Below are 27,044 nucleotides of genomic sequence, written 5' to 3' on the forward strand. Positions count from 1 at the left end.
ATACCGGGGTACGGGTCGCATAGGGGTAAGAGGCGTACAGGGGTCCCCCCACATGCGAGGCATGTGTATGGTGCGTACCCCAACATCGCGCATGCACGCACCGTACATACACAATTTTGGGGTACAGTGCGTACACAGGCGATTTCGGGGTATGGTGCGTACATACGTGATTTTGGGGTACGGTGCTTGTACGATGCGTACACGACCAGTACCCCTTCATCGCGTATGTACACACCGTACCCCACTTTCTGTGTCATCCGTACGCACCGTACATATGCACCGTACCCCTGTAATCATGGGGTGTATGACGCGTACATGGGGGGGTCTGTCTCGTACTGTTTTCGGGGCATACAAGGTTTTTCTGGCACTTTTTGGCTCTTGTAAAAGAAGAGCCGTACGGAGTGCCATTTGTACGAATCGTACTTGCCGGGTAGTAAACTGCTGCCGGGAATACATGGGAACGTCGCGTACAGTGCAATCCGAATCGGAATCGCTTGTATATACGAGTTGTATGGTCTTTTTTACAATTTGTATGGAGGGCGTCTATTTGTGCGGATCGTACTTCCTAGGTTGTAGGGGCCTCCTTACAAGTACGAGTTGTATGGGGAAAATGCTCCATACCACGATTTGTACAACGTTTTTCCAGGATCGGAATCGGCCCCTGTGTGTTGAGCGGGAAATCCTGTGGTACAGTCTGCATTTCATGAGAGTTGTTATAATCCTTTAGAACCATTCACAAATTTTTACTTAATATCACCATTCTGCAAGGAAAGGGCTAATTTTACAAAGAAAATAAATGAATAGTTGCACATTGTAAAAATTATCGCTTACCCACACGCACTGAGGGACCTGCTCTGTTGTAGCTCGACCTGTGCCTGCACGCCCAGTCCGACCCTCCAGCCAATCACGGGCGCGGAAGGCGGGGCAGAGCCAGGAACATCCAGGGAGGCGAGCTGTTAGCGCTCTAGCTCTCCCCTACTCGAGGGCTATAAAGCAACTCGTCGGCTCAACGCGCAGTGTTGACGCGCAGTGTGGCGCCTACTCCTGCGCCTAAGACGAGCCAAAGACTAGCCCGTCTGCACCCGTCCGCGACAGGACGGGGCTAGGGGCAGGGGGCTATGGCAGTTACTATCAGTCACTCGGAGCCACTCCATCGCCCTGCTCTCACGTACTCCAGCCAGTCCTTATTGGATATGGGCAGGTATGTTTCAACGCTGTGCTCCCATAGGGTTGAGAGCTGCTTAGAGGGACCGTTCACTTGCAGGAAATGCTCCACACAGTTTACCAAAAAACAATTTGATGGACAGAATGTAGATCAATGTCTTACATTCACCCCAGTACAAGGATCTGGGCCTAATTCCATCTTTTTTTGCACTCCACACCACCCTGGGTCAGATAATGGCTTTATGCAAATCAGCTCTGACCCTGTGCCCCATGGGAACAGTCCAGTCCGAACTACAACAGCCATATCTTTCCCAGACCGGAATCAAGCATACGAGGACCGGACCGGTTTCGAGGTAACTTGATTCTGTTCTGGGAAGGACATGGCTTTTGTAGTTCGGACTGGACTGTTCCCATGGGGCACAGGGTCAGAGCTGATTTGCATATCGCCATTGTCTAACACAGGGTGGTGTGGAGTGCAAAAAAACGATGGATTTGGGCCCAGATCTTTTGACTGGGTTGAATGTGTGACATTGATCCACATTCGGTCCATCACCTGTTTTGTTTGCAATTGCCACACAGTTTACCATCAACGCTGTAATCACTCCGTGTCAAAATTGTCCGACCCTATCCGGCCACACTAAATATCTAACTGAGACAATTGTCAACTCTCTTAATGACCCACCTCTAAATTGTAAGAGCTTCCTGTGCAATGTGCGCTCATTAGTGTCTCACTCCACTCAGGTTTGGGACCTTATAACTTCAGAGAGCCCACATCTCTGCTTTTTAACCGAGACCTGGCTTAAGCCCCACACTGTCCAGGCCATAACTATGGGGGTGCCGGCAGGGTACAAGATAGTGAGGATGGACCGCCCTATTAAAACTGGGGGTGGGTTAGCCATTATTTTTAAACAGGAAATGGAGGTGGTGGTTACCGAGACGGTGTGTAACCCACAAATGGAGCTCCTGATTTTTACTATTAACCCTAGCTCTAGGGAATCTAGGAAAGGAGCACTAGTTTATTGACCCCCGGGTCCTGCTGGGAATTTTCCCATCCAACTTGTGGAAGCCTTTGCCCCCCACATGCAGATGAATTCAGATTTCATTGTGGTAGGGGACTTCAATGTCCACAGTGACATAGCGACATGTCTGGAGGCACAGATACTCCTGGCTGATTTGGCCACTCTTGGCCTTAACCTAGTGAATCAAGGACCTACACACATAGCTGGTCACACACTTGATCTTGTGCTATGTAATTCTACATATATAAAATGTCTCCCTCCTCATCATGTGGATTGGACTGACCACGCCATCATTGAATTCTATACCCGCTCCACCAATAAGACAAAAGGCATCCGGAGGGCTATGGCAGATGTCAGAAGGCCCTGGAACAAATTAACTCCAGAGGTCTTTAGGGGGAAATACCTAGAACCCAATTGGGCTGGTTGTGGGGACAATGTCACCTCCGCATTAACCAAATTTAATGAAGCCATTACCATAACCATTGATCGTGTTATTCCTTTGAGGTCATATAAACCGCGGCCTGCCCCTAAACAAGAAGTTTGGTTTACAGATGATCTTAGACAGTTAAAGCTCATTACGAGGAAGTTAGAGAAACGATGGAGAGCTACTCGCAAAGCAGAGGACAAAGACAATCACAGGGCCTCCCTAAAAAGTTACCATAAAGCTATTTGGGCTGCGTGGAAACACCATATCGCAGCCCAACTATCAGCAGCTGATAATAACTCCAAAGTTCTCTATCAAATTTTACAAACATTCACTAAGCCCTCGGCCTGCGAAATGGATGGGATTGAGTCCCAGGAACTTTGTAATAACATCTCACAGTTCTTTGTCAGAAAAATTGAAGGCATCTATGCTAATATCTTAGCCTCAAAATCCACTGCCAATAACATGGATTCTGTTGATAGCATATCTCAGCCTCTCCCTAGCTCAGTAGAAAATAAGATCAGTAAACTTGCAGAATTCCCACCGGTATCTATGGAGGAGATATCCACCCTAATCACTCAGACAAAGAGCGGGTGCCCTTCTGATAACATCCCAGCACGGGTCATGGCTCTTTTGAGTGACGAGCTGGGGGCTGGAATTAGGCAGGTTGTCAATCTCTCTCTGAGCAATGGGGAAGTTCCCCTTGGCTGGAAGCAGGCTTTGGTAAGACCTCTACGGAAAAACAACTCCATTCCATGGACAGATCTGACAAACCTGAGACCCATCTCCCTTCTCCCTTTCTTAGGGAAGCTTACTGAGAAGTTTGTAAACCAACACTTATCCAAATACATCGAAAGTGCGGGGGGCTCGATCCATCCCAATCGGGGTTTAGACCCAGGCACAGCACTGAGACCGCCTTGCTGTCCGTCGCTGACGATCTTCGTATGCTACAGGATAAGGGTTTTTCCGTTATCCTGGTGCTCCTAGATCTGTCAGCGGCGTTTGACACTGTGTCACATGATATCATGACCTCCAGACTAATTGACATCGGTCTGGAAGGCAAGGCGCTGGCCTGGTTAAGGAGTTTCTTCACCAATCGCACTCAGAGAGTCATACTGGGTTCTTACCAGTCAGAGGAGGTTGAGATCTCAAAGGGGGTGCCACAGGGCTCTTGCTTGAGCCCAACGCTCTTTAACATCTATGTGGCACCCCTAGCTAACATCATGAGATCTCATGGGCTCATCCCTGTATCGTATGCAGACGATACTCAACTCCTCTTCCCGTTTAAAATCATGACTCCTGAGGTGCGTAACTCCTTTGCACAAGGAATGAAAGAGGTGGCACATTGGATGGCAGCAAATTTCCTTCAGTGTAACGTCTCTAAGACCGAGGTTATGCTCTTTGGGGAAGCCAAACGATTGTGGACTCCAGACTGGTGGCCTCAAGATCTAGGCCCAGTCCCTGCACCCAGAGTAGTAGTGAAAGATCTTGGAGTCAAGCTGGATCAGGAGCTTGCTCTTAAACATCATGTTAATCAAGTTGTGAGCTCCTGCTTCCATGTTATTGGTCTTCTCCGACGGGTATTTCCCCTGTTACCTGATACCACCAGGAAAACACTAATTCAGTCACTCGTGCTGAGCAGACTGGATTATTGTAATGGTTTGCTGCTAGCCGCCAATGAGGGGGTCTTAGCCAGACTACAAGTCGTGCAAAATACAGCTGCACAGCTTGTTTTCAATGCCCCGGCCCGCACTCCCTCAATGCCACTGTTAAATAAACTACACTGGCTCACTGTGAAACAGAGGGTGTTGTTTAAGACATGCTGCACCATCCACAAATGCCTCATTGGTAAAGGTCCTGACTACTTGACTAAAAAGTTCATTCCCTACACCCCCTTAAGATCCCTGAGATCTGGAGATCAAGAATTGCTATGTGTCCCTAGGTTTCGCAAGTCCAGACAAGGGGGAAGGGCTCCGTCAGTAGCTGGTCCAAAGCTCTGGAATGATCTCCCCTTTGACATCAGAGTTTGTAAGGAACATTTTCCTTTTAGGAAAAATTTAAAGACTTTCTTGTTCAATTATTAATTCTGATAGGGCAATTGATACACATTAGACAGGGCTTTTGCTCACAGATGTTGCCAAAGGCGCGGAGATACTCCTCGGGGAGTCGAGTTCCTAGCGCGGTATAAGTATGTAAATAAATAAATAAATAAAATCTGTTTGTATATTGATGTTAGTATGTTCTCACCATGAGTTGAATAGGTGTGACTGTCAGGTAGCTGGCTACCCCCTTTGTTACCAAAAATGTTCCACTGTGAGGCAATCCAAACATCGTGCACATTTTTACTATTTTCATAATTCATTCCAAAGAAATGGCCTCTAGGCTGTTGTGTTCTCTTCTGTGGAAACGAGAGGGAATAGATTAAATGCCATGTGAACTAAAAGACCAGATTCAAATAAATCAATTTGCATCAGTCAAAATGAAGGTGATCTGAGTAGAATATCAGTAACCTTGTTATGATTCATTGAGCAGACCTTCTGGATGTGCAAGACATCCCACACCTTGCCTTTTAACTACAGTCTGCAAAGAACACAAACAAAACCAAACAAAGCACAATCAAATCCATACACCAGCAACAACTGAAGCGGCAACAATGTTCGTCAATCTTCTGGAATTGGTGCTTAACGGAATCCTCTGTGTGATGGGACTGTTAGGGAACACATTCATCGTTTCCTGGAATATAATTAACTGGATCAACACTACGAATGATTTGAACGTCAGTGATTGCATCGTCTCCAGTCTTGGAGTCACCAACATTTGTATTAACTTTGTTTCTTTTGCAGGCACGGTCTTATATCGCCAGTGGAGGGAGATATTTATTCTTTACGGAGTGTCTACATTTTATTTCACTCTAATATTCTTTCTGGGTGGCTGCAACCTCTGGTCAGTCACCTGGCTCTGTTTCTATTACTGTATGAAAATTGTAAACTTTAATCACCCATTGTTCATCTGGATGAAGGTGAGATTTCCAAAGATGGTGCCCTGGCTACTTATGGGATCTTGGATGGTTTCATTGATCATCAGCATACCCGCTGCTTGTGATATCCATCTCAAAACAGAAGGTAACCCACTGTCTAATCTTTCAGACAATGGCAACCAGGCTGGTTTCCTAAGCTGTGGTCATACAAGTTGATTTTCAAGTAATGATTTTAAAAGTATATTTAATATGTAAAGATTGCCTGAGCCAATTTCTTGAAGGAGCTATGGCTCAGGAATTTAAGGGGTTGGTGTTATTCCGGACCACTGGGGGGCGAATGTTATCTGTTAAATAGATTATCTGGCATATGAGGGATGCATGACAACTTCTTTGCAGCTATGAAGCAAGAAGATCTGTATATATCAATCCAACAAAATAAATCCCCTAAAGCCTTAGAGACTCAATGTTTTCTCCTCTTCCTGCTATCCTTGGCACTGGCTACTTTGAGAGAGAGGATGTCTGGGCTAATAAGGCACAGATAAACTGAAATAAATTAACTTTATACTGTCACTGCATTTATTACATCATGCTAATTTTAGTTTGGAATATTTCTGTATCAGAGTTGGGGAACTATCATTGATATCTTAATTCTTATTAAATATGACATTTCAGTTGGTGCTTATTTTGCAGACAAGCAGACTTTAGAAAAGGGTCTCTATAGAAAAGGTACACCAGTCAACAATGCTCTACACTCAACATCACAACACCCTTGAAAACTAAACATATTATCTCTAAAGAGTGATGCTCCTAACAGAAACAAATGTTAGTCAAAAAGATGACTTGCAAAAGGAAGAGAGTGTGTTGTTAAGGTGAGTGTTCCAATGTGCTCAAGGCCGAATCTTGTTTGATTCCTACACTATTCAACATATATGTGTCACCCCTGGCCTTATGTTATGATAGTTGAAGAGCTTTCCCATGCTCTGGCTCTGTCCACTGAGAAGGTTCTGTCGCCATGCCTGACCATACTGATTTAGAGTACTCCAAGGAGGGCAGAGCAATCCTTTGTGCATATTGTGTTATCTTGGCTGTGATGAATTTCAAGTTTAACCGAATATGACTTTGTCAGCGTATCCCATGACATGAAAAAGTATTCGACTTTGCATTGTTCATGGGTTCAAGAGAGTAGAAGTTGGGAGCGATGAGGTCTTTTCCAGAAATACTTATTATCAGTAATGCTACCACATTCTGAAACAACTGCACTTAATATAGTGTTTTGTAGGGTGCCTTTAGGCTTATGGTGCTCCCATTACCTAACATTGAATGCATATCAGGACATTTACCACACAAGTATGACATTGTGGTTGTGCATGTGACAGCACTCTTTTCATTGTTCATGATGGAGCAAAAATGCCCACTCAGAATGATACATTACATAATGTCAGGATATCATTAAGGAGATATGGGCATGGAACCCTCATGATATTGGAGGGAGACAGGTCCGTGTGTGATGGTCCAAAAGTGGTGCACGTGTTCGCAAATGAGCCTCTAAGGATATCAGATTTACTATTCTGGCAATAACTGATTTGATTATAAATGTTTACTATATCATCTTTAATAAACATTGCATGCTCTTCACACAAAATTATTAATTATCCTGCAAACGTTATTAGTCAAATGAGGAATATTGCTGATATGGTATGAAAAGTTGGCACCTTACAAAATTAATATTGCAGTATTTCCAGCAGGATAGAGTAGTGGAGGTGAACACAGCCCCACTTTCAACTATGCTGTGCTCTCTCCTCACACTAAGGACTTATCACCTCTACATTGTGACTGCGGCAAGCCCAGAGCCAGGGCTGGGATATTAGGAAATGTTTTGCACTTCAAAGAAACTTTCTAGAAGCTTCTCCCACCTCTCTGAAGGAAGGGCAACAGTTATAAAAATATGATCCTCAGAACCCTACTTCAACACACTACTGGACCTGTGGAAGGACTCTCAGAGGACTGCCTGCTGCTGTGACCTGCTGTGCATTCTGCAAAACTTCTTTGCTGTCTGAAGCCTGTTTTGAATTCTCAGACGGCATCCCTGCTATTGAGCATCTTAACCTGACCCAAAGGCTTCCATAGTGACACCAAGGGCTAGTTTTCTGTCCTTCTGTTCCAAGCCACAGGGACACGAAAGGCTCCCACCATCTTGAACCACACCTGGACCCATCCTGACTCCGGGCTCCTGAACTCCCAAATGGTGTCCCACCAGTACTGGACACTTGCTAGTTGTGCTAAAGGTGTCCAGATGGCCTAAAACCAAAACGGAAGACTGAGAAAACTTTGGCCAAAAACTGCTCTGAGAGGCAAAAGGAGACGGGGGCCTGTTAGCTTACCTATCCGCCCGAGGTGCATCCCTGGTTGAATTGACTTTGCAGTTTCTCTCACTGCGTTCTTCTCCATAGCAGCAAATCGTGTTTAGCAGTTCCTCGCCAAAGGGGTATCCGAGCTCCTGGAACTGTCTTTAGCTACAGCCTCCTGCTTCATCCCGCTGGAGATTTTCAACATCCAAAAAAGAGACTAAGTCCAACATTAGAAATCTTCACTGCAGATTCGACCCAAGGCTCCCCGACAACAAAGTTCTCTTCTAGGATACCACCTGCAGCCTTGCCCCACTGAACTTTACCTTCGCAGAACAGGTTTCTTAACATTTCTTCCAAGTATGAAGGTATGCTCTGACTGGGCTCAATCCACTTTTTGTATTCGAACAGCGCTCTATCGTGGTGAGCCATATTTTTTCACCCTTTCACAACTAAATGGTCACGGTTATTGTTTTTATATTTTAGGAACTCGTTTTTACTAAAAACTTTAACAAATTCATAACTCCGATTCTACTGATTGAATTGTTATCATTTTGCTAACCGATAATTTGGTAAAATGTACTCTATTTCTCTAAATTGGTGTGGGAATTTTCTTTTCTTGTGTTTTCAATGTATTATTGTTTGTGTGCTGCATTTAAACTTTACACATTGTATCTAAGTTAAGCATGACTGCTTTTTGTGCCAAGCTACCTAGGGTTAAGCACAGGTTAATTTTTTGACTTTTTGTGGTTTACCCTGCTAGGGATAGTGCCAGTTGCTTGACCATGGCTCACAACTTGGTAAACCAACAGCCCCATTTCTCACATTCTCTTTAGTATTATTTGTGAATAATTCTTCTGAAGGTACACACTGGAACAAAGATCAAAGAAATGAAAGAAACACATAAAATATTCTCAGTCATTGGCTATTGCTTGAGTCACGTTCAAGACCATTATTTTCAACCCACTAGGCCACTCTAGACAGAGTCCTGCCATATGCAATTAAGTCTTGTTTCGGTGTTCTGATAACTGTCTAGCCCAAACTGCCAGGCCAGGTCCCCTCAAGACAGAAGCACAAACAAACACAGCTTAGGTCTCATTGCTAAGGTTTTGCTTGAGATCTGTGGCATTACGAGAACTGGACCCACATCTGTACACACCTGTCACAAATAGGATATCTACTGCAACAAAGAACAAGGCGATTGCAAAGATTGTTAAATTAGACTTAGCCACTGTTGATCTAATGGGCTGCATTTCTTTTTTTAATGCAAATAGATGAAACAGAATGCATGCTTTGTATAAGTAAAGAAGTTAAAGTGTAAAGACGTACCAGCAATGTCGAAGAAATTCAGATACCTCATATTCTTATTAGTGGCAGGGGTTACTTATGCTTACATAGTTATGCAAAATTATGTGAGATTATGCGGAATAACACAAGGACCATGACCCAACATTTAGCACGATTCTCTGCATACTTGCATCCAAAGCAGACCCAAGGATGCATTCCGCACTAAGAAATTAGTGCAAAATGAAACAAAACATGAACAGTAGCAGGCAGCCGTTGCAAACACTCACCTCGTTTGTTGTTCCTGGGCACAAGCATAATCATATCTTATTAGCGGGCAAAAGTATCTTCATCCACAAAATAATTAGATGCCTGGTACTCTCCGAAAATTATTGTTCATTATAATTTTAAATAAGTGACTTTTCTAATAGTCAAATTTCAACAAAGTGTTGCTCGAATATGAATTTACCTCGAAAACATGAAAGACAAGAGGAGTTTGGCAAAACAGGAGCAAGTGGTTTAATGGAACATGGTTACAGTGGTGGGTCTGCATACTGTCTCAAAGTACAATCAATCTGAACAAGGTTTTATACATATCTTAGGGTATCATAAAGTCTTTCCATCAATCCTATTTTGGTAAAAGAATGCAGGCCTTGTATGTGGAGTCATAAATAAGGCCCCTGATAACAAATGCAGGTGGGCCTCAACCTTGTGTGGCCACAATGGGTGCCAGTGGGTAACGTATCCAGATGTCAGGCATGAATGACACATGATCAGTGCTTATTCTGTTTGTGCTCTGTCCTGATTGGCTGTGTGTTCCTAACTTCATGTGCCATCTGACTTTATGGTGTTTTTGGGAATGCATGCACCCTTCCGGCAATGTGTGCTTTATTGGCCCCAATTTCCCAGGGTCATTCTGGTGTAGCTGTGCTTATCTGGGGGATTGGCCTGAGTTGCCTGTTCACAAGTTTGTATGCCGGTTATGTACCACCCCACCTGAGACCTGCCAATCAGTAACGTCACGTATTGGTTTTAGAGCCTGCCTAAGCACATTTTTCTGATTCGGGTTATGGAGAGTTACCAGCGGGTGAATTAGATAATAGAGATGCGATTTCGTTCTTAAAGATTACCATTGATTCTATCAATATAAACAAAAGTGGGCCTACCATTCCTGGACTGTAGGAGGTTCACTATCAAGCATGATGTCACAACACAAATCTATCTTTAACCACCAAAAAATACGCCATTCATGAAAACATCTGTGGAATTTTTTCTATGAAAATTAAAAAATAATGAGGTTCAGGAATGGGAGAAGAGCCATGCCAAGCAAGCCACTTGCCTCTCTCAATAGCTGAACCCAAGGAATCTAGATGTTAAGACAATTTACAAACAGAAGGACCATGTAAGCCTGCAACACTGAACAGCAGAACCATATGAACTTGCCCGACAGTCCCATGCATACACCCTTTTGGGAGAACATAAAAAAGTCTTGAATTATATTACATTGATGCGTATGAATTTGCGAAATAGTCAACATCTTGTGGCCTAAAGTAGTGATTATATGAATCTAGGCCAAATGGAGCATCTGTTTACAAAAGGCTGTATCTTAGCAGGTAGCCTTCTAAAAACAAAGGGGCCCTTTCCCAAGCAGTACTACCAGTGAATCAATGCATGTAACAAAGGTAAGATTAATAATAGTAAGTGGCAATTTCATATAAAAATACCTGATTTGAAAATATGTTTTTTTTAAACTCTCGATGGAATTGTGTGTTCTAAGGCCAGGATATGTGTCTAGTTTTCTGCAAGGTGTAATTGGCCTACAACGCAATGAATGTATTTTGAGGAAAGCTATGAAGACACTGTTAAAATAAAATAAAAGTATACTTTGTGATAAAGGGAATCTTAAATATGTGGGCCCTTTCTCGGGTGAAAAAAGGCAACATGTGCAGCAAAATCACAATACAAATACTGCAAGGCTAACGCATTCTGTGAAAGACCCAATGCTACCAAAACCTCATTGAAAAGGTTGCCTTGGATACATGATGCATGATGAAGCCCATCCATCTCTAGCCAGTGGCAGGTGCTAAAGCCCTGCTCTGTTTAAAAGGACAACTATTTTAATCTAAAGTTGTCTTGTCTAATACATTATTAAATCAACTATAATGCGTGCAAATGCTTTGCACAGCCGTGGTTGTAGGAGTAACAGAAATATGTTTCACACTTGCACCTTAAATTGGGAGACTTGTTTTTCTAAATGCATTATCAAAAGCAAGGCTGCAAAGACTATTTCCAATATATAACGTGGAATAATTCTTTATTGTTAAACGTGCCATGAGAAAAAAACACAGTATAAAGGTAATCTCATATGAAAATATATAATATGAGTGATTACATTATTTTTACTTATACTACATTTGAGAAAACATGGACAAATTGTCTGCCTAACATTAATTGCAGAGGTTTACACAATATCATTCACATTCCTGTCTGCCCTTCTGTTATTCACAACCCTTTCCTTAACTTTAGCTGAGAGAGTCAAAAGTTACAACCCAAAAGACACACCACTCCATGTCTGGAAGTGAGTATTGTTGCTTGAATATGATTTTACATCCACAAACCAAAAACAAGAGACATTTGGCAAAACAGGAACAGTTGGTTTAATAAATCTCTTCGACCGGGCGAACAGTTACAGAGTCGGGGTCCGTGGACTGTCTCAAACTACAATTGATCTCAGCGCCAATATATAAATTTCTTGGAGCATCATAAAACAATTTGGAGATCTTTTTTTGGGAATGGAATGGCCTAGTCTAGGAGTCATAAATATTTCCACCTGAAGAAATGCAGGTGGGCCTCGACCTTGTGGACACTATGAGGGCCAGCGGGTAAGGTGCCCAGATGTCCGCCGTGAGGAATGCATGATCACTGTGTGTACTGTGTGTGTTGTGTTCTGATTGGCTGAGTGCTCCTAACTTCATGTGGCATCTAACTTTATGATGTTTTGGGGACCCCTTCCACCATGTGTACTTTGTTTGGGCCAATCTCCCTGGACCACTGTGGTGGCGCTGAGCCTATCTGTTGGATCGATATGAGTTTCCTGTCCACATATTTGTCTGCCGGATATGTGTCACCCCACCTGGAATCTGTCAATCAGTTACCTTAAGTCTCGGTATGTTAACACAGTTGTATGTGCAATGTCTCGAAATGCTTCGAGTGATGTCGTCATAGAAGGCACCGTGTCTCTTGACGGTATTTAGTCAGGGATGTGGGCTATAACAACCTTTGAAGCACAGAATCACTTGTAAGAAATGTTCACACAGTTGTGTGTACAATGTCTCAGGATGCTCCGAATGAGCGCATTGTAGGTAGCACCATGTCTTCTGCCAGTGTTTGATCAGGGATGTGCGAATCGATGAGGTAGTCCTGGGGCGAGTGAGGTAGAGGTCTTAAGGTCAAAGTGACTGTGTGCTGTAGCTAACCCTTCGGGGGAGAACAGTTGAAGAGGAGGTCTTTGAGCTGCCTTTAGAATTTTAAGTAGGAGGGGTTAGTCCACTACGTGTCCAGAGAGAGTTCTATCTTGGTGATTTTGTCATCGAAGAAATTGGCAAAGTTATTACACAGGTCTTTGGAGGCCCCAACTAGTGTCGAAGGGGGCTTGGAAGTTTGTGACCTAATGAGATTGAATATTTCTTTTGGCCTGTTTTTTGCATTGACAAGGGCAATACAGAAGAAGGGAGTTTTTTTGTTCTTAATGTGTTTTTCGATATTTTGCATGTGCTGATTTGATTCTAGCTCATAGGAATGTGGACGCGTTGTTTCTTCAGAGTCTTTCTGCCACTCTTAGTTCTCTTCTTTCTGAGTGTACGGCTGTGTTGAACCACGATCTAGATGGTACAGTTCTTACTCTTTTTAGTTTCAGGGGGGCTAATTGGTCCATAATGGAAGTCACAGTAGTGTTGTAGTGAGGGGTGAGTTCTGTTGTTTAGAGCTCACCAGTGTGGATTGGGAGGAGGAAGTTTACCCTTTCCTCAAGGTCTGCTGGGGGAATCTGATTTATATTTCTTGCCCAGCAGGTAGGGTCTTTTGTATGTGGCTGGCGTTGGATCGTTCGGTTGCTGTGGAATAGATTCATATTGTGATCAGACCAGTCAACAGGTAAGGTGTGGTCGATGGAGACTGTGTCTGCTTGAGCGATGATGGCATCCAGGATTGAGCCTTTGTTATAAGTTTTCTCTGTGCAATGCTGGGATAGGTTGTTGTTGCTAAGGAGATCATTTAGGGTTTTGATTAGCGAGTTGTTCTCCTCATTCAAGTGTAAATTGAGGTATCCTAGAATTATGCTGTTGGAGGCGCGGAGTGAGCATTGAGTTATCAGGTTGGAGAGGTGTTCACTGAATGTGGCAGTGTTTTGTGGTGGGTGGTAGAGGAGATGGCAGAGTAATGTTTTGTTGTCCCTTGTCGTAATGGTGGCAGTAAGGCATTCAAATGAGTTATATTTGAGGGTGTCAGTTTCCATCACAGAGATGTAGTTCTTGTTTATGATTGCTATACCTCCTCCATGCTGTTTTGTTCTGTCTTCATGCATGATTGTGAAGCACAAGCATGTCCATAATTGGGGGAGAGAACTTGTTTAGCCATGTTTCAGTGATAAAAGTGATGTCTATGTCGTGGGTGAGGATGGTCTCTGTCAGTTCTGTTGCATGTTTGGTGGCCGATATACATTTAATTAGCATGCAGTTTGTGTTGGATACCTCAGTTTAGTTTTTTTTGTAAAGAGGACCCTGGGGAGGTTAGTGAGGAAGGCAGGATCTGGGGAGGGAGTAGTCTCTTCCAATTCCAGTGAGAACCTGGATTTTGTAGCTAGAGGGGATAGTAGTGGATGTGTTGTACGAGGTGGCAAGATCATCACTACTGAGCATTGCGGCTCTTGTTCTTTTGGGTCTCTGTGTCTGGTTCAGGAGAAGGGATCTGGACCCGCTGCGCTATTGAGTCTTGCAAAGCCTTTGTGCAATTGGTGTTGGTGAATGGGGGTCAGAAGTGGGTGTTGGTTGGGCTTATGGGGAGTGGAGAGGGTCAGGAGAAATTCTGTGAGGTCCCGTAATACCGTTTCTAACTGGCTTTCTAGCAGGGTGAGTCTCTGGGTCATCTCTGTGGAGGAGGGGCAGGGGAGGCTTGAGAAGACCTTGCACTTCTTTTTCTTTTGGGACCCAGTGGCTGATTCCAGGTGGGCGTATTGGTCGAGTTAAATCTTTGAGTCTTTGGAGGCCTTGCGTGTTTTGTATCAAAGCTGTGGGTGTCGGATACGGGTGCTGGCTGGGCTCTAGTGGTTGTCTTTTGTTGTTGGAGTTGTCCCTATGGGTAGCCTTGGAGACAGGTGTGGGGAATCAGGTCGCAGTTCATGCAGCCATCTCTTATGTATCGGAGGAGGGAGAGGATTAAGAGTGTAGTCGTCCTATGGAAAATGAAGAAGCTCTTACTGTTACAGAGATATCTTGAGGAGTCACAGAGAACATTTTGATGTGGATCCAATTTGGGCCTGTGGGGTACCCCTCTATAAATAGACTGTCATCTTGTATAGTAGCCCTAAACCCTTGGGCACCTTTGGCATCAAGAAACCAAAGTTAGCTTACATTTCACAGGAGTTGAGAAAGCTTTGATCTGTGGTGGAATAGGACAAGGTGCCAAGCTTATCTGAAGAAGGCATGACTTCTGTGCCTTCATTTAAACCTTTTTACCACTCAGAGCGTTTTGCTGTGGAGGTCAGGTGTTATAGGGTGACCCCTCAATGATGAAATTAAGCTTGTTGAGCTTTCATGGCTAAAATGTTCACCCTCATTGTGCTTAAGATCATACAGCTCCAAATAAATCTAAATCTTATGTTAAAATGTTCAACCAGACAGAGCCACTCTCATTAAGTGGCTGTTACCTGCATCATAACATATGTGTGTGCAATTTTACAGGCCATAATCATAGTAACATTTTAATGACATGGCATGACATTGAACACCTTTTTAGTAAATATTTTTTCAAGCTGTTATGCTACCACATCACCCTGAAATACATGTACAGGAGAACAATCTACCTCTCTTTGTGTATTGTTTATAAATGTTCAAACTGAGTTTTACAAAAATAAAACAATTATTTTGAGAAAGGGACTTGTCTTTGATGGAACATAAGGACGATCATTCATTTGTCTTTCTTGCTTCTCTGAGGAAAGGACAACTCCTCACAGAAGCCATGTGCAACCTTTTAGTTAAGTTTACAAAAGAAAGGTGTCAAATGTCTCGTTAAGTGGGACACAATATGACAAAAAAGCCCTAATGCAAAAAACCTCCTTTGGCAAGCATAATGTAATTACTTTGAGTTGAAGAACAAATGCACATTGATATACAAGGCAGCAGGATTACTCTGAATAAGAGTAGAGAAAGAGTCCGGAAGGAATCCAAGAAGAAAGATCCATAGTGGGTGTGACAAAAATCAGAAACAAAATTAATTAAGTAGGTGATGAACATGATGAAAATAAGGGTTTAAATGCTTTGTGAGGGATTCATGTCACAACAATATCCTCTAATAAATAGTCCAGACAGTACGTGACATCACAGGAAATTAGGTGGATGTCATCTTAAATTGTGAAACCCTGCTGCAATATACTGGAATGACAACCACACTAAATTGGGAAAGTTGTAGTGTAATTATGACCCTCCAGCTTGTTTGACACAGGATCGGTAATATTTCCATCACCACCTCTGCAGGCTGCCCTTCCTTTCTAAATCTAGATGCATGTCCACCTTTCGCGTGAAATGCCTTGCTGCATGGAGCACTAGAGGACTTCCCACAAGTAATGCAAATCTTCAGAAGTTGTTGCTCCCCCTCCCTTATATGTTATGGCACAAACAGACCAAGTGATTGGCTCAAGGGAAAACAGGCTGCACTCAAGTCCCACTCTGCTGCCCTGGGATGCCAGCATGCTATCGCCCGGTAAGAAAAACAGGCAGAGCACAAGTACTAATATGTTGAAATGAGAACATAGCCAGTAAATGACCTCCATGACTAGTGAATTTCCCTTCCATAATACTAGGAGGAGACAGTATATCAGACCATCAATTATTGTCACTTACAAATAATGCAGGCCCTTTTTCCAATGCCAAGTGGGCAAGATGTCAGCTATGCTCCCAGAGCTTCACAGATTTGTGATGGCCACAAAAACACTTTTTAAGTGATTTTAGTGATGTCACTACTGTGTTGGCTGTGGCCTGCATTTTCTGAAAATGGTGACATTGCTTCAATCAATCAATCAATCAATCACTGCATTTCTGAAGTGCGGTACATACCTGTGAGGGTATCAAGGCGCGTGGGGGGAGGCGCTGCTACTGATCGAAGAGCCAGGTCTTGAGAAGTAGTCTGAAGGCCAGCAGGTCCTGGGTCTGTCGTAGACTGGTAGGGAGAGCGTTCCAGGTCTTGGCGGCAAGGTAGGAGAAGGATTTGCCCGCCGGCGGTGGTTTTCCGGATACGAGGAACTGAGGTGGGGCAAGACTGGCCGAGCGGAGGCTGAGGGTGGGGGTGTGGAAGCTGAGTCGGTCGTTGAGGTATGAGGGTCCGGTGTTGTGTAGCGCTTTGTGTGCATGGATGAGGAGTTTGAAGGTGATCCTCTTGTTGACGGGGATCCAGTGTAGGCCTCTCAGGTGGGGTGTTATGTGGTTGCATCGGGGGACGTCGAGGATCAGTCGTGCCGAGGCGTTCTGGATTCGTTGTAGTCGTCTCAGAAGCTTGGTTGTTGTTCCTGAGTAGAGGGCGTTCCCGAAGTAGAGTCTGCTGGTGACAAGGTCCTGGGTGATCCAGTTACAAATGTTTACTTAAACTGTACCATTCTGCAATTTTCCAAAGAATATCTGCTTCTATATTTATGTTCACATTTGTGCACCATGGATTTGAAGGCCTTCATCAGGGGCGTCTCCTCCACTAGGGTGGAGGAAGGTCACCCCACTGCTTTATCGCAGTGCGAGAAGCAGAAACAGGAAATGGTAATAACTACCATTTTATAACTCTGCTTCTCGCACTGCGAGGAAGCAGAAGAGTTTGTTTGGGGGCTTACCCACTGCTGAGCGTGTTGACTGTTTGGTCGGCCCTCTGGTGCTGCCCAAACCAGTCATGCACACTCTGTCCATTTTCCAGGTAGGCTGCAATGCAGAAAATGGCCTCCCCATAGGCGCCTGGCTGGGCGCCATCCCAGCCAATCACAACACGGCTGTTGCAGTGTTGTGATTGAATCAGGGTATTGGAGGCGGCTGCCTGCTTCCTGTTTATGCCAGAGGCAGGACAGCAGGAGAGCAGGTCAGGAGCAGAGACAAGGCAGGACCCGGAAAGATAAGTTTATTTTAGATTTTTATTTAAGCCCCACCCATGCATGACGCCCCTGCCTCCACCCCCCACACCCGCAAGCCATACAGGCGGCGACTGGCCTTCATGTAGCATGCTACCTCCTAAGGTAGTAAAGATTTTTCCACTGTGAAACCGTCCCAACATCCTGCACATTAAAAGTTAAAGATTATCCACTGTTCAATCTTTCATTCAATGGAGCACAGACTGGCTTGCAGCTGGAGTATAAACAACTCATTGTGTTCATCACCAAGCACAGTGTCTCATATTTGTAACTGTTTAGAAGTGGGAAATACATGGTATTTAACTTGACCGTTTGTTACCTTTGCTTTCCCTGCCCAGAGCTCCATAATTCTGATTCTTGTAACCCCTGGTGTGAAAAACTAGCCAACAAGAACCTTTTTAGCATGATATCTGCTGTGGAGATGATGGAACATAGCTTGTTTTTCCAAACTGTGCTCATACAAGATGAATTTTAGATCATTTTGATTTTAGAAAAATTATCACCTGTAAACATTGTCAAATTCTTTAATGAACTTTAGCTCAGAAATTTTCAGGGTCCATGATCTGCTGCTCTATATAGGGGGCAGAGGCGATTTGGTAAATACATTCTATGGCCTTGATTATGAGCATTTTTTTTCTTTCTCTATACTTTCATGATTTTTTACCACCAGCTTTTGACTGGTGATATTTTAAGGTGCTATTTTCAACTGCTTTTTTGAGGACCCCTTATACTTGTAATTGCGTGTTCTTTACCACATGCATTATTTTTCACTTGTGGCATATAGTGCATGCATTAAATAGTGCATGTGGGCTATAGATGTGCGGTATTTAGCATATGGTGCGAAATAACACATGCATTTTTTAACTCATGATCAGACAATTCGTTCTCACCTCCGTACCTAAAAACCCCAACCAGCTAACAATCAGTGTCACATTAGAACTTCATCCTATAGCAAAGTAACCAATGATTAGACAACCTAGAACATAAGACAATCTCAGGAATGGTGGGAAGTGAGAACACTCTTTTGTTATACTTGAGATGGGTGAGCCAATCTCTACCAGCACCTATAACTTTCGCTCCACCACACTATTACCCTCAGGCCTGTAGGGAGACGAAAATTTGACTTGGACCCCCAATGAAGCCTTGGCACCCTTCTACACCTGATCCTAATGTAAGGTACCACATGCAAAAATTCCAACAAAGACACGCAAGTTCCTTATGACAGTTCTAGCATCAGTGCTTTTTTGAAGTCACACCCACATAAAGCGCATGGAAGAGTCAACTGCTACTAAGATGTACTTATATGCAGTATCAGAGGAGAAAGGACCGCAGTGATCCAAATAGACACATCCAAGGGGTTTATTAGAGATGTGTAACTGAGTCTGGGGCGGGCGTGCAGCAGAGGAACCTTTAATTTGCTTGCATATGCCACAATGAGTGCCAAATTCACCACCAGAAACGTTGTTGTAGAAAGATACCGTAGCTGACACCCCGGCATGCGCTCACGCTATGCCGGCGTGGGCTTCAGTAATCAAACCTTGCCTGCAGTCCGCGTTGGGAATTAACCTGTCACCAACGCCTTCAATTCTTACAAAAGCAACTTTATCAGGGCTTAAATTTTAAGAGTATTTAAAAGGGAAACTCTGCGGGTATTTACCTACCTTCTCTGTAGCAGCAATAGCGGCCAAGATGTCAACATCAATCTTAGTTTTGGAACGCGTAAGCGCAGCTACTCCAAATATTTCTACTGCTGTCTTTGCGGCCACATCAGCGAGACAGTTGCCTACAGCGTGAACTCCAAGGAGCTGGTGACCACGAGTATGACTTACAAAGATGAGTGGAAGACGTTCTTTAAGCTCAGCCACTCAAACCCAGATCATTTTATTGTGCGACCTTTACATTACATTACATTACATTGCCTTAAACAAGTTCATCTTAACAAACGTTGGAAAGATGTTCAATCTGCTCCTACAATTTTAGATTCAAACCAAATCGGTCGATATATTGGCTGGTTAGAATTTTATAGAGAAGATAACAGAGCGTAAAAAATCATCATTTAGGTAATCATTTACCTTGAAGTTTTTTTTTCTTAATAATGTTTTCTAGACATGCTGGTTTAAGATATACCTGACAGCGAGAGGCCATATGTATAGGCCTTAATTGGGAGAAAAATTCTAGAAGATAACAGAGCGATAAATATTATTAATTAGGGAACCTTTACCTAGATGTCTTTTCCTCTTAATAATGTTTCTTAGATATGCAGAATTAAGACAAACTAGATAGTGAGAGGCCATTTGTATGGGCCTTAAAATAGGAGAAAATTCCAAGGTACTTGCCTATGTCCGGTTGAGTTATAATATTAGTACCGGTTTCACTTAATTTTTATTCTGGCACATTACTTGGAATTTGTGCATTACTAGTGTAGCCTTACTACATTTGTAACAATAAAATCCGATTTGCGTCTGTTGAATAATTTCGAATTCCTTCTTTTTAGGAATTTTATTGTTTTGAATTGGAACATTACTTCTTTATGATACTATTTTCTGAAATATATTACAATTTGTAAGTTGAATTTGGCCTACCTTGAAGACACAGTGATTATGATTAGATTAGAAGGCAAAATATTAGTGGCACAAGTTATGTTGCACTTGCATGGACTTATGCACCTATTATAATTTATTTTTCTCTTCTTTTGATTTACTTATTGAAACTTTAGACACAAGAGGTGTTGTTTTTTCTTTTATAACTTTTTTCTTCCTTACTTCACTCTATTGGTATTTACTTTTTGGATACGCTGGTTTATTACATGGGATGTATTCTTTTAAGCACCACTCTTTACTATTACCCTCTCTCTGTAGGTTTTCTCTCCTTTCTAGAGTCTAGGGATCACCTCCTCCCCTTGCGGAGCAGCTAAGACAAACGGTGGCAGCCAATCGGCCTTCGCCAACAAAATGTCATATGTATCCAACAGATTTCCCCCCAAAAAACCTTTTATAGTACGTTCTATGTCACCTTCGACTAACAGGACAATTTCATAAAACCGGTCTGGGAAGCTGCCCTGGTGTCAGCTGTTTCAATTATTATGAAAGTCTCAGTCGCTGTCACCCTCAGTTGTGGACGCAGTGCCTCTCGCACAATGGTAATCTCCGCCGCGCTGTCCATTACCGTCAGCGCTCATGTCAGATTCTGCAGCTGCCTCCTCACTATCCGTGGCATATCTCGCTGATACTGCAGCAACTTTCTTCTTTTGAAACTGGGGCCTTTGACGTGGCATGTCGTCCTGCTTCCCTTTTCCGCCAGGCTTACGAGGCTGTTCACGGCTCTGTTGGGAACTTTGACCTCTGCTGCCGCCTCCTCCACCGTGGACGCCACCGATGTGTCCTGGGAAGAACGAGGAAAACGTTGTTCAGGAACCTGAAACCTATCAGGTGACTTCATAGTACTGCGGTCTCGCAACTCATAAGTACGCTCAACAGGGTCAGGTGTAGGAGAAGCAGCACGGGACCCCTTTTTCTGTTGCTGTTTGCCCTGCTTTTTGTTCTTACTCCAGTTCTGTTTCTGAACTTTGGCCGCTGCTGAATCCCGCTCGTCGCCATATGTTGAAAGAAGGTTGTAGGCACATCAGGATTACTCACTTCTTTATTTGAGTAATATGTACATTACAGCGACACTGAACACAACAGCAACCTCCACCCTCCTCCTTCAGCAACTGACTCTCTACCCCTACATTCTCTCCAAGCATGCATTCCACACGTGCACACAGAAACACGCGCTAACACACACACGAGACATAACATACGCCCAACACAACACGTACGACCAATACCACAGGGACCACCATCTTTCTCAGATGATATTTGCTGTGTTTGCTGGTTCTTTTCTTTCTTAGCGAAAGGCTTAACCCCCAAACTATTACGGCCCACAGTTTTATAAGCTTCCGTAATAATTCTAGCTAACTGGTGGGGTTTCTCGGCTTCGGGGACATCGCGCAGAGCATTAGAGGCCTGGAAACTCACTGCATCTCCCTTGACATTAGCAAGAACGAGATTGCGAACCTTGTCAGACGCTCCCAAAAGTCGAATCCCCAACTCCACAGCCACCTCCGGACTGTGTTCATCTTGAACACGTTTGATCACAGTAGGCATAAAAGTCATTGACGGGGTGCCAAAGCACCTAGTAAACACAGCGGCAAAAATCACACCCCAAGTTGTACATTCAGTTACATCTGGGACCAAGTCTTTCTGCAAACTAATTGTCAGAATCTGGTGCTTTTCAACAGGATTCGTATTCAGAAATACAGCCTCCAGCTGGTCAAATTTCTCGGCAAGCCAAAAAGGCATTTCATCCTTATCCTGGTGACCCTTGCCCATTACCGCATTAACCATGACGGGACAAAGCTTCAGCCCACCACCGCCAGATGGATGCGGCACACCTCCCTGGGCCCCAGCCGGGAGATTGCGGGTAATGTAATGTACCAGACCCCTGATCACCGAAACTGCCGAAGCATACAGAGGCCAGAGCTGCGGAGCTGTCAAATTAGCCGTAAGTAGATGCGGGGTATGAGCAGCTAAGACAGGCCACGTTGTACCTAGAATTGACAACAGGCTTTGTCTAACCGCAGAAATATTGTGGGGGAGGGCGCCATTAAACCAAACGGCGTGCTGCCAAGCAGAAATCGGAACTTCAACTGTCTGATATGAAGCGTATGCAGCAGGAACTGTAGCAGCGGTATACATGTGAAACGCACCGAAACTGCATTTACCGCAGGGAACGTAACCCACGAGTAGAACAACTCAAAAGGGTACGCTGCGTGAGCCAAAACTACAAAGACCACGTCTTGTCCCCCCAAATCAACATGATAGTCCTGCAAATGATTTCGCACAGCTACTCGACTGTGAGGTCGGATATCCACCGCCATATCAGAACAGGAAACGAAAAGTACAATGAATGAGTATATTGCACAACTGGGTAGTAATTCAACTGTAAAAGGTTTTAAAGTATCAAGCTTGAAATAACCTATGTAAGTATAGGTAGGTTGTATCCGTCACTACCGTCAACCGGAAACAATAGTGAGGGGGTCGCGGACTGATATAAGCACTACTCAAGTGTCTCACAATAAGACCACACCCGTTGGTAGAGCCATGTTGCAAGGATTTCAGCTCATACACAGAACTGTGCACAGAGGCTTAGGACATTAGTGAATTGTGGTGAACCAGAAACTCACCTCCGTTCCTAAAAACCCCAACCAGCTAGCAATCAGTGTCACATTAGAACTTCGTACTACAGCAAAGTAACCAATGATTAGGCAACCTAGAACATATGACTTAGGACAATCTCAGGAATGGTGGGAAGTGAGAACACTCTTTTGTTATACTCTCATACCAGTCCACAACAGGGGTAATAAAGAGTAAGGTTAAAATATTTATTTTAGCGACGTGATCTCATATGCAGTATCTTAGCCAACACAAGCAGACATGTGATTAGAAATAATATGATCAGCAGGGTTACAATTCCATAAAACACAAAAGGAGAAATCATGTTACAATGAAAGTGCCAACAGGTAAAATATAGTGCCTAGTTTAAACACCCTCCCTATATAGGATCTTTGTATTATAAAATATAGAAGGTCTCATGAGTATTTGGGGGACCCCATTTAACTTTCCGCTCAGTAAGTGTAAATTACATCTGGATCAGCATATCTCTCTTCATCCCTGGATTCTTCCAAGAGTGTGAAATTATGTCAAGAGTGCAATGATAAAGGCGGCAGAATCTCACTCAGCTCGCAGATGCCAAAATATTGTGTCTAGAAAGTGTTACACGGGCATGCCCATAAACAGGCTCACACGTTATGATAACCTTGGCGGCTCAGCACTCACTGTACAGACTGAGGGTACGATGTATGTCTAGGGATGTCAAAATCAAACCCTTTCCCATGTGAGGACCTTCGTAAACGCTAACTTGCAAAAACAACTAACAGCAGTGTCGTGTGCAAAAGAAGCCAAAGGAAAAAATGGCGTTTAAAACCAGAAAAGCCTTGCTAACTTAACATGCACGCAAAAGGTGGCCCTAAGCCATACTACACACCCTTTCACAGTATAACATAATGCAGTTGCTAAATTAGTGTGGGCAGTAGTATTCTGGGTGGGAATGAAACCATGCTGTATCAGATCGACCCAATCTATTATTGCTCCTGCTGGTCTGTTAGCAAGACGTGTGTTATCTATTTTTTATTCTTAACAAGAACAGTTCGCCTTAACTTTGGAGAGGTTGCACCAATGATGAAAAATGAGGAACCTGGAATTAATATGGATGATAATTACATACGAAGAACAATTTCAAAAGCGCATGAAGTGATGTCGATTGTAACGGCAGCTGGGTCAGCGATCATGATCTTTAATAAAGTTACGTGCAGTTTACAAGTAGCTGGAAGATCAGAAGAACTGATAATATAACCATGATTGTTATGGTCTTCTTGTGTCCTATTATGAAGAATATTTGTTAGGACGGCAAAACACCATGTTGAGAGGGGCGAGGTATTTTGCATGTTGGGGTAGGCAGTCATTGGGTTAAACATAATGGGAGAAGGAACATAAATGTAATGCATTTAGTTCGTTTTTTAGCTCCGTTTAGAATCCTGACATAAGCACTGATAACCTTTCACCTGGAAGTAGTCAAGGAGGGTGGAGTAATATAAAATTGGCAGTTCCATCGTGATAATTAGTGTGTTTCCAAACGAGATATGCGCGCCTCGGTGCACTGGGCTTTATGAATAGAACCTGAAAAAACGTGAAGCTGTTTTAAAGAAGTGACAATTTCTTAAAACTAGATGTCAAGGTAAGCAAAATCATGCTTTGGGAACAGCCTTAATGTTTAAGAACTGGCGATTTCTATTACTTGAAAGAATGGTGGGATGGAACAGGGGTAAACCGATGCTTCTCAATGGTTGTCAGCAGGAAGTGGTTCAGAGCAGGGATGGATATAATTCTGTTATTTTTTCGAGTGCAAGAACATCGTGTTTTATTAATATGGCTGAGATACCCGCCACCCCCTCTCAACACGATCCCAAAAGGAGGGAAACCGGAAACAGTTCTTAAAGTTTTTGGATGTGGGAGGGAGTGACCCTCCCGCGGCCGTATTTATTAAAACAAAAAATTAAACATTAAACGTTTCATGTTATGTACAATTTCATTATCATATTGCGATGTTTGGCTAATCTTAACATATTCTCTAATACAGAGGTTCTCCTAGCCGAACTAGCATCCTACAAAAAACATTCTCTATAAAAATTGAAATTGTACATCCTAACGTTTAAGGGCCAACGGCAAGGTCATAACCGGTGTCAAGATCCCTAACCAGACTTACCCCTCCCACTTGGGAAGGGCGACAGCACAGAGGCTTACCTCAAGTGCAACTACTAACAATTTCCCTTGACTTGTCGGGGGCACTTAAGACTCGACGCCATTTAAAGGTCGTTCGAATACTTGTGTGTGGTATCTAGAAGGTATCGTGGACCTCCCCCCACCCCACACAACTTACCGCATCTGCCGTCGCAGATGACACTGGCCCCGGGAAATTCCTCAGGAGGGGGCTGTAACCCCTCCTACACAGGAAGGGGCCTTGACCGCCTTTCCTTAACTTCCGGCGACCCGCCCTTAGACGGGACCGCCTCCCCATTGAGGGGCCAATGGCCACCTCCCCCGAGCGCTCCCATCCGTGTTGGGTGACGCCCACTCATAGGGATCTACCAATTAGTGCTCACCGATCATGACCTTACCGCCTACCAAAAATAAATACGACAATTCTTACTCGAACCTTTGAAAACATTGGTCGCTACGACCGAAAGAGCATGCTTAAAATGCAACACTACATCAAGTCACTTTAATCGTAACAACCTAAACGATATTCACCATACTTTATTATGATAAACAACAAAACTGAAAATTTCAAAACCTGTAAACGAAAACAGCAAAAACATACTTAGAAAATTCACTTTATTGCACAACAACTTGCTGTCCTCAGGGGCTGGTGGGTGGGTCAAAATTGGCTCTTCGTTCTGTCCCGAGCTCACGTGTAGCGAGGAGGTGCAGCTTCGGAGCACAAGAACAAGAGGACGTCTTCTGGTCTTGCGTCTCTTTTTATCCGTCTTCAGGGCGGGCGTAAACCCGCCCCTGCCCGTCCCGGGGGCGGGGCTGGTTACGTCGGTGTCTAGGCCAGCCCACTCTAGAGCGGGAAAAAGCGCGCCCCGGCTACGCCGCTTCGGGCATACCAGCCGAGACGCGCCTCCCGCCAAAAATGGCTTCCCGGGGGGATCGAGGCACTCCGCCATACGTTCGGGGGGACCGAGTGGTCGCCCCTTTCCATATGGCTGAGATACCCGCCACCCCCTCTCAACACGATCCCAAAAGGAGGGAAACCGGAAACAGTTCTTAAAGTTTTTGGATGTGGGAGGGAGTGACCCTCCCGCGGCCGTATTTATTAAAACAAAAAATTAAACATTAAACGTTTCATGTTATGTACAATTTCATTATCATATTGCGATGTTTGGCTAATCTTAACATATTCTCTAATACAGAGGTTCTCCTAGCCGAACTAGCATCCTACAAAAAACATTCTCTATAAAAATTGAAATTGTACATCCTAACGTTTAAGGGCCAACGGCAAGGTCATAACCGGTGTCAAGATCCCTAACCAGACTTACCCCTCCCACTTGGGAAGGGCGACAGCACAGAGGCTTACCTCAAGTGCAACTACTAACAATTTCCCTTGACTTGTCGGGGGCACTTAAGACTCGACGCCATTTAAAGGTCGTTCGAATACTTGTGTGTGGTATCTAGAAGGTATCGTGGACCTCCCCCCACCCCACACAACTTACCGCATCTGCCGTCGCAGATGACACTGGCCCCGGGAAATTCCTCAGGAGGGGGCTGTAACCCCTCCTACACAGGAAGGGGCCTTGACCGCCTTTCCTTAACTTCCGGCGACCCGCCCTTAGACGGGACCGCCTCCCCATTGAGGGGCCAATGGCCACCTCCCCCGAGCGCTCCCATCCGTGTTGGGTGACGCCCACTCATAGGGATCTACCAATTAGTGCTCACCGATCATGACCTTACCGCCACAGGTCCGGATAGTTGACCGGCTATCCGGACCCCCCACAAAACTCCTACCTAAAGGTCATGTTTTACCGTTTTTAACCAAGCTAGGAAGTCTCCTATGAGTAACTCATTGCCCACCCTCGACAAATGCACACCATCCCCCAAATACATACTGTCATCATTAATACAACTATGTGAGATCGAATGCAATGTCTTGGAACGGAACAACCTACTCACTTTGTTATTCAATTTTTTAACGGAATGATTCAAAGCAGGGATCGAGATAGCCCCCCGCCACACTTTTCGTGGGATCATATGAGACCATGCAATCATACACCCCGGAACTCTCCTTGCTAACCAAC

General features: G+C 44.0%; 1 protein-coding gene across 1 annotated transcript in view; it reads left to right on the forward strand.

Annotated features, from left to right (window-relative positions):
• Positions 1-2,244: 2,244 nt before the first annotated feature.
• Positions 2,245-27,044, forward strand: part of LOC147700731 (taste receptor type 2 member 7-like) — a 39,824-nt gene continuing 15,024 nt past the window's right edge. The window contains exons 1-2 of the mRNA XM_086929201.1: positions 2,245-2,287; positions 5,310-5,767. Of these exons, the coding sequence (XP_086785327.1) occupies positions 2,245-2,287; positions 5,310-5,767 (501 nt within the window). The remainder of the gene's footprint in view (positions 2,288-5,309; positions 5,768-27,044) is intronic.

Source organism: Lissotriton vulgaris, chromosome 7 (genome assembly GCF_964263255.1).
Source record: "Lissotriton vulgaris chromosome 7, aLisVul1.2, whole genome shotgun sequence".
Taxonomy (NCBI): domain Eukaryota; kingdom Metazoa; phylum Chordata; class Amphibia; order Caudata; family Salamandridae; genus Lissotriton; species Lissotriton vulgaris.